Source organism: Monomorium pharaonis, chromosome 7, assembly GCF_013373865.1.
Source record: "Monomorium pharaonis isolate MP-MQ-018 chromosome 7, ASM1337386v2, whole genome shotgun sequence".
In the NCBI taxonomy this organism is placed as follows: Eukaryota; Metazoa; Arthropoda; class Insecta; order Hymenoptera; family Formicidae; genus Monomorium; species Monomorium pharaonis.
The window spans coordinates 17,018,290-17,030,946 of NC_050473.1; the positions used below are offsets into that span (position 1 = coordinate 17,018,290).

The window sequence follows — 12,657 nt, forward strand, 5'->3', positions numbered from 1 at the left end:
GGGAGTATGCGGGCGCGCGCGCGGAAAAACATCGCGATCGCGCGAACCGGCGATCGAAAGCGTTTTCAACCGCGTGTATTGTATATCATATAAATCGCCCGGGAAAGTTTTCTTTCGACTCGCGAAACTCGGCGCGGAGGAATTATTTACGCGGGATCTTTACGGCGCGGTAACATAGGATGCCGCAGCTCTACGGATCTTATCTCGACGTGCAATATTGCAAAACCTATTCTCGGTAAAGTTCGATTCCTACCACAAGTATAATAAAATATGCAAATATGTGAACAAAGAAAATAGCAAAAGTACAGAAAGAAAACGCCAGCAACTCAACATTATCGTAATTTTTTATTGTAAATTGTATTTGTAGTTATTGATTTAAACATTGACTTTTCGATTTAAAATTCAACAAATGAAATTGATACGATGCTGTGCGCATCGTTCCCGTAAATTCGTCGTATTTATCATTTTAACGTAACTCATCTGTGTCAATGACGGAGACAAATGTAGTGCATCTCTATGCATTTCAATATGTTTACAAAAGAAATGCATAAACAGGAGAATCTTTAAAATAGATGACTATGTTACCGTTATCCAAAATTATTGACAATTGAATATATGTGCTTATTTACTCTTTTGTCAGGTATACATAATATCGGTATACACAAAAAAGTTGTTACTCATATGACAAAATTCTTATCGTTAATTTTTTTTACATGAAATTCCTCTTGGCAATCTTTACTAATTGCTAAAAGTAACTATGTAATTTTTATACATGTCTAAACTTGTTTGAGCTACCTCTAATTATCATTACGATAAAATTTAACTAATAAAATTTAATTAATTATTCAAAATTTAACTTGAATTTTATTGCTAAGCTCTAGAACTTACTACAGTAAACTTATTATATTGAAGTTTTAAATTTTGAGTGAATATCTAGAATCTAAAGCATTTGATGTGAAACAGTTTCCAAAAACGTGGTAAAATTTTCTTCTGGTTCCAAATGTAAAAGACGACAGGATATATTCCACAATTTTTCAGCATCTCGATGATTATTTGCTTTTTGAGATGCAGTTGCAATAGCGCAATTTCTAAAAAAGAAAAATACAGAGAGATACGGATTTAAATATATATTATAATTATATTTTTTATAGAAATAATTTTGTATAACATGTATTTATTCTTACGAATAATAAAGTCCGGTCTCGTTGGATGTCTTTTCATCCAACGAACAGTATATTGTTGTTTGCGCTCCCTCTTCAACATTTTTATATAACAACTTAAAAGTAAATTTAAGAACTGTACCTATCAATGGTACATTATGCATATTCTGCCATATATTAGTCAATATAAAACCAGGATGTAAAGAATATACGTTTATTCCATGAATATTTGCATCTGAAAATTAAAACTTGTGCAATTTTTTATATTTTGTAAAATTTCTCATAACAATGATGATAAACTCTAATTTTTCTTTATAACATTATTAATAATTGTTTGACAAATATTGATCAGTATTAAAAAATATGGTTTATTCTAATTGATAACGTTTTTGATCCATACCTTTTAATCGACGAGCGAGTTCTTTAGTGAAAAGAATGTTTGCTAGTTTGGTTCGTGCATATAATTTAAATATTTGATAAGAAGAAAAAAATTGTCTATAAAAAGAAGATTGTGTCTCTCAATTAATATTATCGATATCTATGTCGCCGACTGAAACATAATTTTTTTTGTAATTATACCTTTTAAATGAAAATCTCGGATATAAGTGAAAGACTTTTTAGTTTATTTTTAAAGTCTCCACGATATTATACATACTACAATGTATAAATGATGAAACATTGACTATTCTGCAGTCGGGAGAAGACAATTGCATTTTTGGCAAAAGCAGAAGTGTCAAAAGAAAATGGCTAAGATGGTTGACTTGTATTGTCATTTGATTTCCATCTTCTGTTTTTTCGTACGGGTACGCAGCCACACCGGCATTATTTATAAGTATGTGAATAGCTGCTTCGTTTGTCAACAAGTTTTTAGCGCACTTTTTTACACTCTTCAAACTACTTAGATCCAAAAAATAAATCGCAAGCTCGCCTACATTATTCTTATATTCATCCTTTGTGATCCTAAATAGTCATTGATTTATGAACCACATCATTTTCCATAATATACAAAAATTTAACCAAGATAAATATAAATAAAATAAATAGAAATTAATTCTCAGTTTGTATCTTGGCAATAATTAGATTTATAGTTTATATTTTCAAGTTTATATTTACAAGTTTATATTTTGAAGATAATCTTACCATGAAGGTGGATTATTCTTTATATCTTCAACTGCTTTATTTGTCTTTTCCATATTTCTACAAGCCAGAATTACTCTAGCACCTAAATCATATGTTATTTACAAAAATGCGTTCAAGAATATTATTTATTGCGGTGAATATTTTTATAGAGATAAAAAAATTTTTATAGAGTTACAAATAATGCACAGAATAACTCAAGAAACCTATTATTTTAGTAGAAGGATTAATATTGTGTTATATTTCTGTTATAAAATTTTGATATATAGTTATGAAACAGTGGACAGGCATATTTTTTGGCATTATTACTATCTTTTAATTAGAAACAAAATATTGCATTTATGTTATTATAACATTTATTTGAATTTCAAAGTTTAAAACTTAAATTATGACAACTTAAATTATTATTTCAAATTAAATATTACCTCTCGCGTATAAATCTCTGGCAGTTTCTTTGCCGATACCATCACTTGCCCCCGTTATCACAACAATTTTGCCGTCAAGACGTGCTTTGCTCGTACACATTTTATGGAAAAATGACATTTTTTAATTCTTTTTTATCTGCAACGTTACCAATATGTAAATGATTATTTCTATCAAATCTACTCACTATCGATTTTACTCGTCTATTCAGTTTTGTGCTTGATGTTTTGAACTAACTATATGCTGATGGTTCATATTCTTATATAGAGTTTCTATTTGTATATAGACAAATCACAACAAAAAGTAATTATCCGAAGTTTCGATGTTATGGAGTTTTCTGTATTGTGAATAACTTAATTTACATTTAACAATAATATACAAATAATATTACGGAAAACCTCATGACTCGTATAATACTGTCAGTACTAAATTAATATGAAACCAAGGTTGCAACGCGACATTTAAAGTAAAATTAAGTTATAATTTTAAAACGCAGTAAAATAAGATTTAAAATAAGTCAAAATATAAAGAAAGTCATAATATTAAAAAAATTGTCATGTATTCCCGATGATTGCGAATTAAATCTGATATCAAACTTAAAATTGTTATAAATCTTCGGTATAGATATGTATAAGTCTATGTAAATTAACCATGTAGTATATATGCTATATATTATAATTAATTTTAATTAATAAATAATAATAAGAAAAGAATGATGAAAAATTAATAGCAATTGTCATAAAAGATAAAACATGAACTCACCTGTATGTCGTAGATCAATTTCAAATGTGTTGTGTATAGTGAACAACCGTATTGATCTGCGCCGCAATGAAAAATGATGTAAAAATAAAATGCAACTGCGTTTCAATTTTAACGGAAATTGTAGTAGGTTTCAAAGTCTATTACATGAATATTTATTACTATAATTATTGTTTTTCATATCATTATTTTAGATCTTTCACAATAATTACAGTGATAAAGCAATTATATTGTTGAAACCAGCTTGAGTAGGGTTGGTAAATTTTTTTTTTTTTTTTTTTTTTTAATTTATGCCAGTGGTAAAAACTGGTATTTTCCGGAAAAAACCGGCAAAAACTGGCAAAAACTAATCTCGTCTATAATATAACCGGTGAGAATCAACATTGTAGTCGGGAATTCTAATTCACAGACTGTTCTTTAATTGCGAACTTATGCAAATTAAATCTCACGATGATTAATCTAATAAATTAATTTAAAAATAAAATATGTGGAAATAATTATTTGTTACAGATTGTTGAATATTATTTATTATAAAGTATAATTTATTATAAAAGAAATAGAAAATCTTCTTATCGATATTTTATCGATCTTAATTTACAAGCGATGTGTGTGTTGTGTGTCCTAGATATATCCTTATAATCTTAACTATGTATATAATACTTTTATTTTAATTTGTTCATATTAAAATAAGAAAACATCATATATAATAAAAGTAGATAATAGTACGATAATAGAAAAATAAATAGTAAAAGTTAAAATGTTTTATTTACCAACACAAATCTGGTTCGGATTTACCATTCAATAATTTGTAACAAAAAGCTAGTTTATTTGTTGTTTCTACTCCTAATTTGTTACAGATTTTATTTTGGATGAAACTTAAATTTGAAAATACTCGCTCTATTGATGCTGAACTTGCTGGACAATTATGCAAATGCGTTACAAAATTAATAAAGTCAACAGGAAAATTATCATTTTTTTGCAATGCTTTCCACCATGTTTTCACATTTAGATTTTTAGCTTTTTCAAAAATAAAGATTTTGGAAATGGTTCAGCTTCTGCTTGAAAAGCTATAATGAATGGTAAAAAATCAGGTGACAATTCTGCTGCATAATTCCGCGCAGTTTCTTCTTGTTCTTTTGACAATTTTCGACCATTATTATTGTGGGTGCAGTAAATACGCTAACATATGCGCAGGTGTAATATATATAGCTTCGGAAAATCTTTTTACTATAATATTTTTATATGGTTCTAACTCTTCATTATTCACCAAGTTTATCCATAAATTGGTACAATCTGCTAAATTACACTCTTCAGCTTGACAGTACAAATTTAATGAAATTATATTATAAAATTTAAGTTAAATTTTAACTTTTTAATTTTTAAATGTTAAAAAAAGTTTTTATATTAAAATAAAAATATACTATAAGTAAATAATAACTGTAAAAATAATAAAATTAGAAAAAATTGCATTTCTTTTTAACAGAGTTGGGTAAGTTAATATATTTTTTTAACTAAATTAAGTTAAAGTTAATGATTATAAAATTAATTCAGTTAAATTAAAAGTTACATAAATGAAATACTAACTCAATTAAAATTACGTTAGGATTAATTTAACTTATGTTAAAATATAAGTTAATTTTAAGAAGCTTTATATTAAATTAAAAAGCTATATAATTTATCTAATTTAGATTACTAACATAATTACAGCATTGATCATCAAATATATTCAATATTTTATTTTTTGTAAATTAGTTATAATATTAGTTATATAAAATAACAAAAAAAATGTTTTCATGCAGGAATGCATTTTCGCCTAGATAAAATTTTTAATTTAGGAAAAAGTTAATAAGTTAAAGTTATACGTTTCAAAAATAACTAGTTAAAGTTAAAAATTAAGTCATTTAAAATTAATTAAATTAAATTAAAAGTTATTAATTTTTTAACTTTATTATTAACTTTCAACTTTTTAACTAATTACTACCCTGCTTTTTAATAAAATATATAATATTTTTTATAATATATAATTTAAAAAAAAGATATTTTTTTAATTTACCTTGTCAAGTGCATTTGCTATATGAATTAATTGGCTGCATAAAGATTTTGCTTCTTTATAAATGATAATATTATTAATAATACGAGCAATCTTATCATCAATTTGTTTTTCATGCTCATCAACTATTTGAAGAAAAAATTGTCGATTACGAATAAAAGTCTCTATACATTTTAACTGGCTATTCCATCTTGTTTCACCCGGTAATTGAGGTTTACACGATCCTTCATAATTCTTTAGCCATGCTCCTGCACAATGATGATTTCTGAAGTATTTTTGGACTTCTATAATATTTGTTATCATATCTCTGATATTTTTTATTTTAAAAATTTCTTTGCCAACTAAATTCAAGTAGTGTGAACTACAGCCATATAAACTTTTAGATCTTTTCAAAGATATAAACTTTTCATCCTTATATAGTTCTGTTAAATTTTTTCTTACTAAGACCATTTTCTTCTCGTTATCCGAAACAAAACTCCGTACTTTACAGTCAAATTTAGTAGCGGCTTCTTCAATGGCTGCACTTGCCAATTTTAAACAGTAATCTGCAGATTTTACATTAGAGCCACAATCAATTGCCGATAAAAAATAAGATGATTTGCCAGTAGACAAAACATTCGCAATAACTGGAGTATTATGTATATTGCTCCAACCATCTTGCATTAATGTAACTGTTTTCCCTTTTAGTTCTGTTTGCATTTTATTCGTTATTTCATCATGAGTTTTATTTAATAAATCTTCAGATAATCGTTTTCTGTTAGGAGGTTCATATCCTGGTCGTAAAGCTTGAATTAACTCTTTAAAATGTTTATTTTCAGAGACTCTAAAAGGTATGTTGCAAGCATAAAAGAATTTTACAACTTTCTTATCCAGTTCTTCTTTCTGTGCAGTTGTACTTTTGGTTATATAATTTATCATCGATGGCTGCTTCAAAACATAGGAGCATGAAGGTGATTCAGTGTCGAGTCGTTGTCTTTTACTTTTTGGCAGTTCTTCCAAATCATCGTCTAATTTGTCTTCATTTATTAATTTATCGTCTTCGTCCGTTTTAGTGGTATTTTTCGTAATCTTACACTTTTGAATATGTTGCTTCAGTCGTGGAGCTTTTGCACTCACCATTGTTCCACAAGCAATACATTTCTGCTTAATAATGTTATTAACAGAACAGGATTCAAAATGAGCCCACACAGCATCTTTGCTTCTTCCTCCTAACGTGTTTTTCAAATTATTCATATTAACCACTATCTATTATATAGTAATCAATAAACGTATAATATAATTATTTAAATAAAACTACGTGAAAAGAGTCGTATAAGCACACGACACCGTGAAATCCGCGAGTCGTTTGGTCATAGGTAAGCGCGCTATGCGGCTATGTTGCTAGCGTCTTTTGTCGGAGGTGTGCGGAGGCGGACGAGGAGAAGCAAAAAAAATGAGGATCGTGTAATGAGAGAAAAGACGTGATACCGATTCGTCGGTGTCACATATTTATTATTTTAGTTTTTGCCAGTTTATTCCACTTGGATAAAGTCCGGGATGGTAAAAACCGGAATTTACCATGGTTTTTTCCACCCACTGGAATTTTCCAGCTAACCCTGAGCTTGAGAAAAGTGTACAAGCAAAATATACTTAAATTTATATATATATATATATATATGAAGAATACACAAACTTTAACGTCGACACACTATACTAGCAAAATCTTTATCCAGTTTCCAATCACCTGTGACTGGAAACTGAATAAAGATTTTCCCAGTGTGTCGACTTTAAAGTTTGTGTATTCTTGGTTTTAATTATTGGTTATAAAAAGTTATTTTATCTTTTATTTCATATACGGTTACGTTTTACAATTATGGTTGTTTTATAATAAGATAATCAAATTCAAGATTTTCTCTTACAATGTGCAAAAATAAAAAGAAATATAAAAAAGTATATATAACTTAGTACAAAACTTAATATTAATGTATATCAAGATGTTAATTATGTAAATTGTTACTTATATTAATTAGGAAATTATAATGTTAATACGTTGATTATATGAATTGCGCATTACGTTTCCTGCTGATTTACTATAATATACACAATTTTTTAATATTTTTTTTTAATAATTTTTTTGTTTTAAAAATACATTTGTTCCATTAATTTATTGATGACAGTATTACACGAGTTACGCGTTTTTTTATAATATTATATGCACAATGTCATTAATATGAATGAAGTTTGAGTTAATATTTACGCTGAAGAAAACTCGGTAAAGTAAAAACATTATTCATTGTTTGTTTAGTATTATAAGATATTAATATAAATAGAATTAATAAAATCTAAAGCATTTGATGTGAAACAGTTTCCAAAAACGTGGTAAAATTTTCTTCTGGTTCCAAATGTAAAAGACGACAGGATATATTCCACAATTTTTCAGCATCTCGATGATTATTTGCTTTTTGAGATGCAGTTGCAATAGCGCAATTTCTAAAAAAAAAAAAAAATACAATGAGATACGGAATTAAATAAGTTATGATTATATTTTTTATAGAAATAATTTTGTATAACATATATTTATTCTTACGAATAATAAAGTCCGGTCTCGTTGGATGTCTTTTCATCCAACGAACAGTATATTGTTGTTTGCGCTCCCTCTTCAACATTTTTATAAAACAACTTAAAAATAAATTTAAGAACTGTACCTATAAATGGTATATTATGCATATTCTGCCATATATTAGTCAATATAGCACCAGGATGTAAAGAATATACGTTTATTCCATGAATATTTGCATCTGAAAATTGAAACTTGTGCAATTTTTTATATTTTGTAAAATTTCTCATAACATTGATGATAAACTCTAATTTTTTTTATAACATATTATTAACAATTATTTGACAAATATTGATTGATCAGTATTTAAAAATATGGTTTATTCTAATTCATAACGTTTTTGATCCATACCTCTTAATCGACGAGCAAGTTCTTTAGTGAAAAGAATGTTTGCTAGTTTGGTTCGTGCATATAATTTTATTATTTTATAAGAAGAAAAAAATTGTGTATAAAAAGAAGATTGTGTCTCCAAATTAATATTATCGGTATCTGTGTCGCCAACTAAAATAGAATTTTTTAAATAATTATAATTTAAATGAAAATCTCGGATGCAAGTGAAAGACATTTTAGTTAACTTTTAAAGTCTCCACAATATTATACATACTAAAATGAAAAACTGATGAAACGTTGACTATTCTGCAGTCGGGAGAAGACAATTGCATTTTTGGCAAAAGTAAAAGTGTCAAAAGAAAATGGCTAAGATGGTTGACTTGTATTGTCATTTGATTTCCATCTTCTGTTTTTTCGTACGGATACGCAGCCACACCTGCATTATTTATAAGTACGTGAATAGCTGCTTCGTTTGTCAACAAGTTTTTAGCGCACTTTTTTACACTCTTCAAACTACTTAGATCCAAAAAATAAATCGCAAGCTCGCCTACATTATTCTTATATTCATCCTTTGTGATCCTAAATAGTCATTGATTTATGAACCACATCATTTTCCATAATATACAAAAATTTAACCAAGATAAATATAAATAAAATAAATAGAAATTAATTTAATTAATTCTCAGTTTGTATCTTGATAATAATCAGGTTCATAGTTTATATCTTGAAGTTTATATTTACAAGTTTATATCTTGAAGATAATCTTACCATGAAGGTGGATTATTCTTTATATCTTCAACTGCTTTATATGTCTTTTCCATATTTCTACAAGCCAGAATTACCCTAGCACCTAAATACATATGTTATTTACAAAAATGCGTTCAAGAATATTATTTATTGAGGTGAATATTTTTATAGAGATAAAAAAATTCTTATGAAGTTATAAATAAAGCACGGAACAACTCAAGAAATCTATTATTCCAGTAAAAGAATGAATATAGTGTTATATTTTTGTTTTAAAATTTTGATATATAGTTATGCAACAGTGAATAGGCATATATTTTGACATTATTATTATCTTTTAATTAGAACAAAATATTGCATTTATATTATTATAACATTTATTTGAATTTCAAAGTTTAAAACTTAAATTATGATAACTTAAATTATTATTTTAAATTAAATATTACCTCTCGCGTATAAATCTCTGGCAGTTTCTTTGCCGATACCATCACTTGCCCCCGTTATCACAACAATTTTGCCGTCAAGACGTGCTTTGCTCGTACACATTTTATGGAAAAATAACATTTTAAAATGCTTTTTTATCTGCAACGTTACCAATATGTAATTGATTATTTCTATCAAATCTACTCACTATCGATTTTACTCGTCTATTCAGTTTTGTGCTTGATGTTTTGAACTAACTATATACTGATGGTTCATGTTCTTATATAGAGTTTCTATGCATATATAGACAAGGTACAACAAAAAGTACTTATCCAACGTATGTACACAAACCACATCTATGCAAATTAAATCATACTAAAGTTGCCATATGGGCTGTTAATTTTATAGCTGTTTAATACTTTTGTTTTGTTGTGAATTTGTAATAAGCAAACACTATGAACATTTTTGTAATTCTCATACATTGAAGATGACCATATTTCTGGCCAAAACGTACATTAAATGTGATGCCGATTAATTATTTTTCGTATAAAAACTTCTATCGCATTTAAAATCTCGCGCGGTTTGTTGGCCCTGTATTTCTCAAATTTTATTTAGTTTTATTACTTAGAGAATATATTGCATTTTAATTTTGACTTTTGTTTTATATTGTATTAGAGTAAAAATATACATAGTTAATAAATACATTTATAATTAATCCATGTTTTTTACAATTAATTTGCGTTTATATACATAGTGTACAATTTGAAATTTACTTACTATCGGTTTACGTCCTCTGTTCGATTTCACAATTTTATATTTGTTTCTACGAAATACAATTACATTTTATTACATCTATTGTTACATATATGCCTTTATAATAAAGATCGTTTACGTCGGGCAATTACCTGTTGTTAATCTTTTAATTTACATAAGAATATGAAGCGTGTGGTTATTCGACAAACGAGTACAAAATTGCGAAATCTAACAGAGAACGTACAAATAGTCAATTCATTATTAATAACGTTGTAAACAAAATCAAGTGTGTAGTTTTTACACAGCGGAGCTCCATTTTGATAATTACGTCACGAGCACTCATCCGGTCAAAGTCGTGCCATGGGTTACACTGTCATTTTCACCAGACACTGTCCGTGACGGCGACAGCAGGCGAGAGCCGCTGCTCGCAACAATCCCATTACTTCGCCGTATTAAAACAAAGCGACGCACGCGAGGAATGGAACTTCCAAGAGCACCGGCGAGGTGCCCCAAGGGTTCCTTGCCACGGTTTCAAGCTTCTCGCGAGCTGTACGAAACATCAACATCCGTAGCCTCGGAGCCACCGAACGCCTGTGATATCCTCAGCGGGAAGGAAATTCAGTTTATTTATTTCCGGCATCGAGAGGAGGTGCAGAGCTGCAGGCCTCCATCGCCGCCGCCTTCTGCGAAGCATAGTTGCTCTTATCCTCGGGGGCTTCCTCGCGTGTAATCGCAGGTATAAATATTTGGTATGTGCCCGGTTGCTTTACCTCGTGTCGATGGGAAACTCGCGTTATCTCGTGAGTAACCTTGAATGTCGGCACCTCGTAGGCGCGTCGTTAATTCTTCGCTCGGTCCCGCGAGTACATTAGTGAAATTCTCGGACAAATCGCCTCGGCTACGAATCGCAAGCGCGAATGGTCTAACTGCACGCTATAACATTTATATTTTTTATATGTCTTAAGTGGAAACGACCGCGGGTTTCCGTTCCGAAGACATTACGCCAGTGACGGACTCTGCGAGAGGATTGTGGTGTTTTACATATCCACGCGAGTTTTACGTCTCATTGCAGAACTTTCGCTTCTTTTGTTGAAATACTTTACTTTCTCCAGTTAGTAGACCATAGAATTTTACGTAAGATAATGTTGTAGAATATTTCAAGTTCTTTTACGACAAACTCGATTTTTATGAACGTTCATTATGGGGATTATGAGACCGGAAAAGCGGACTTCTTAAAATTACTGCCTAGCCTGAAAAATTCAGAGACAATTAAGAAATTGTCCTAATATTTATTATAAGGAATATCTGAGGGAGATTGATTAAATAGTATACTATTAGTAGAGTACCATTATTTGCGCACGATAAAATCTTTAATAAGACTCATTTGCTGTCATTTTGTCCGTTTCTTTTTTTGCATCCAATCTGCGTAAGACGTGAAAACCTAGACGGTGCATCCTTCTTTCAGCCGACATTACCTATATCTCGCCATTGTTCCGTTCCGCCCGTATCCATCTATTTACCGTTTCTCGCGTGGTCAGCGGAGTACGGCCAATCCAGGGAGAAAGAGAGCCCGGAGGCTACCGAATTACAATGGCAAAAGAGCCGGCCTTTCTCCCGCCGTACACAAGAACGCGGAAGTCGGAACAGGTGTGTGCATTCGCATAGGCTTTGTGGGATAAGTTATGCGTTATAAGCATACGTGCGATTTTGCACGAAATCTCGACGGAAAAGCAAGCCGACTTTTCATTTTTGAATCGACGGTGCCTAACTGTGCTTAAATGTACTCTCTAAATTTCTTAGAGTGAAAATACTGCCACTACAATTTTTCGAGTGATTTTTTACTCAATAAAATGTGGAATTCACTCTAATAGAGTAAATTTTTAACTTTTATTGGAGTGGAAAATCACTCGAAAAATTGTAGTGTCAGTATTTTCACTCTAAGAAATTCAGAGAGTATACTATAAATTCTGGAATGCCAGAATCATTTCGCATATTCTCAGTTATGCACAATTAACTGCGTATATTTTGGCATAAAACGCAGAAGCAGCCATTAGACATTTTTAATCTGTCTTACAAACATGTTCAGAAACTTTCCTTTTAAATGGAGCATTTCTGAAATGTGACTATTAGCACACTGTTATTTTTTCTCATAGTTAGGAATTACAGACATTGTTGCATTTATACATTTAGACACAAGATGAAGTACTGTTCTCCTAAAAATTGGTTTTTTGTCATTTTTTAAATTATTTTTTGTTATAATTTTATTATTTTGCTTATAAATG

General features: G+C 29.4%; 2 protein-coding genes across 3 annotated transcripts; both read right to left on the bottom strand.

The window, feature by feature from the left end:
• Positions 1–326: 326 nt before the first annotated feature.
• LOC105827819 (retinol dehydrogenase 12) lies at positions 327–3,622 on the bottom strand. The gene is given in 7 exon segments (XM_036289814.1): positions 327–1,088; positions 1,185–1,395; positions 1,561–1,710; positions 1,816–2,120; positions 2,301–2,382; positions 2,723–2,858; positions 3,483–3,622. Coding segments are annotated over 6 exon segments (1,014 nt in total). The 5' UTR covers positions 2,841–2,858; positions 3,483–3,622; the 3' UTR covers positions 327–940.
• Positions 3,623–6,973: 3,351 nt separating this feature from the next.
• On the bottom strand, positions 6,974–9,911 carry LOC105828705 (retinol dehydrogenase 12). 2 transcript variants are annotated; one of them, XM_036289813.1, is made up of 6 exons: positions 9,646–9,911; positions 9,224–9,305; positions 8,730–9,034; positions 8,477–8,626; positions 8,214–8,306; positions 6,974–7,998 (listed from the first exon to the last, which is right to left on the bottom strand). In XM_036289813.1, the coding sequence occupies exons 1-6, from the start codon at positions 9,761–9,763 to the stop codon at positions 7,841–7,843; spliced, it is 906 nt and encodes a 301-aa protein (XP_036145706.1). In that variant the 5' UTR covers positions 9,764–9,911; the 3' UTR covers positions 6,974–7,840. The 2 variants fall into 2 exon arrangements, with proteins under 2 accessions (XP_036145706.1, XP_036145705.1); XM_036289812.1 differs by having other exon boundaries at positions 8,096–8,306; positions 9,646–9,909.
• Positions 9,912–12,657: the final 2,746 nt, after the last annotated feature.

Bases quoted from the DNA above. Each gene is read 5' to 3' on its own strand.
- LOC105828705 (XM_036289812.1), bottom strand. From the start codon at position 9,763: ATGTTATTTTTCCATAAAATGTGTACGAGCAAAGCACGTCTTGACGGC. The intron at 9,306-9,645 runs GTAATATTTAAT...ATATGTATTTAG, and splicing joins CAGAGATTTATACGCGAGAG to GTGCTAGGGTAATTCTGGCT. The intron at 8,307-8,476 runs GTATGGATCAAA...TTCAATTTTCAG, and splicing joins ACTTGCTCGTCGATTAAGAG to ATGCAAATATTCATGGAATA.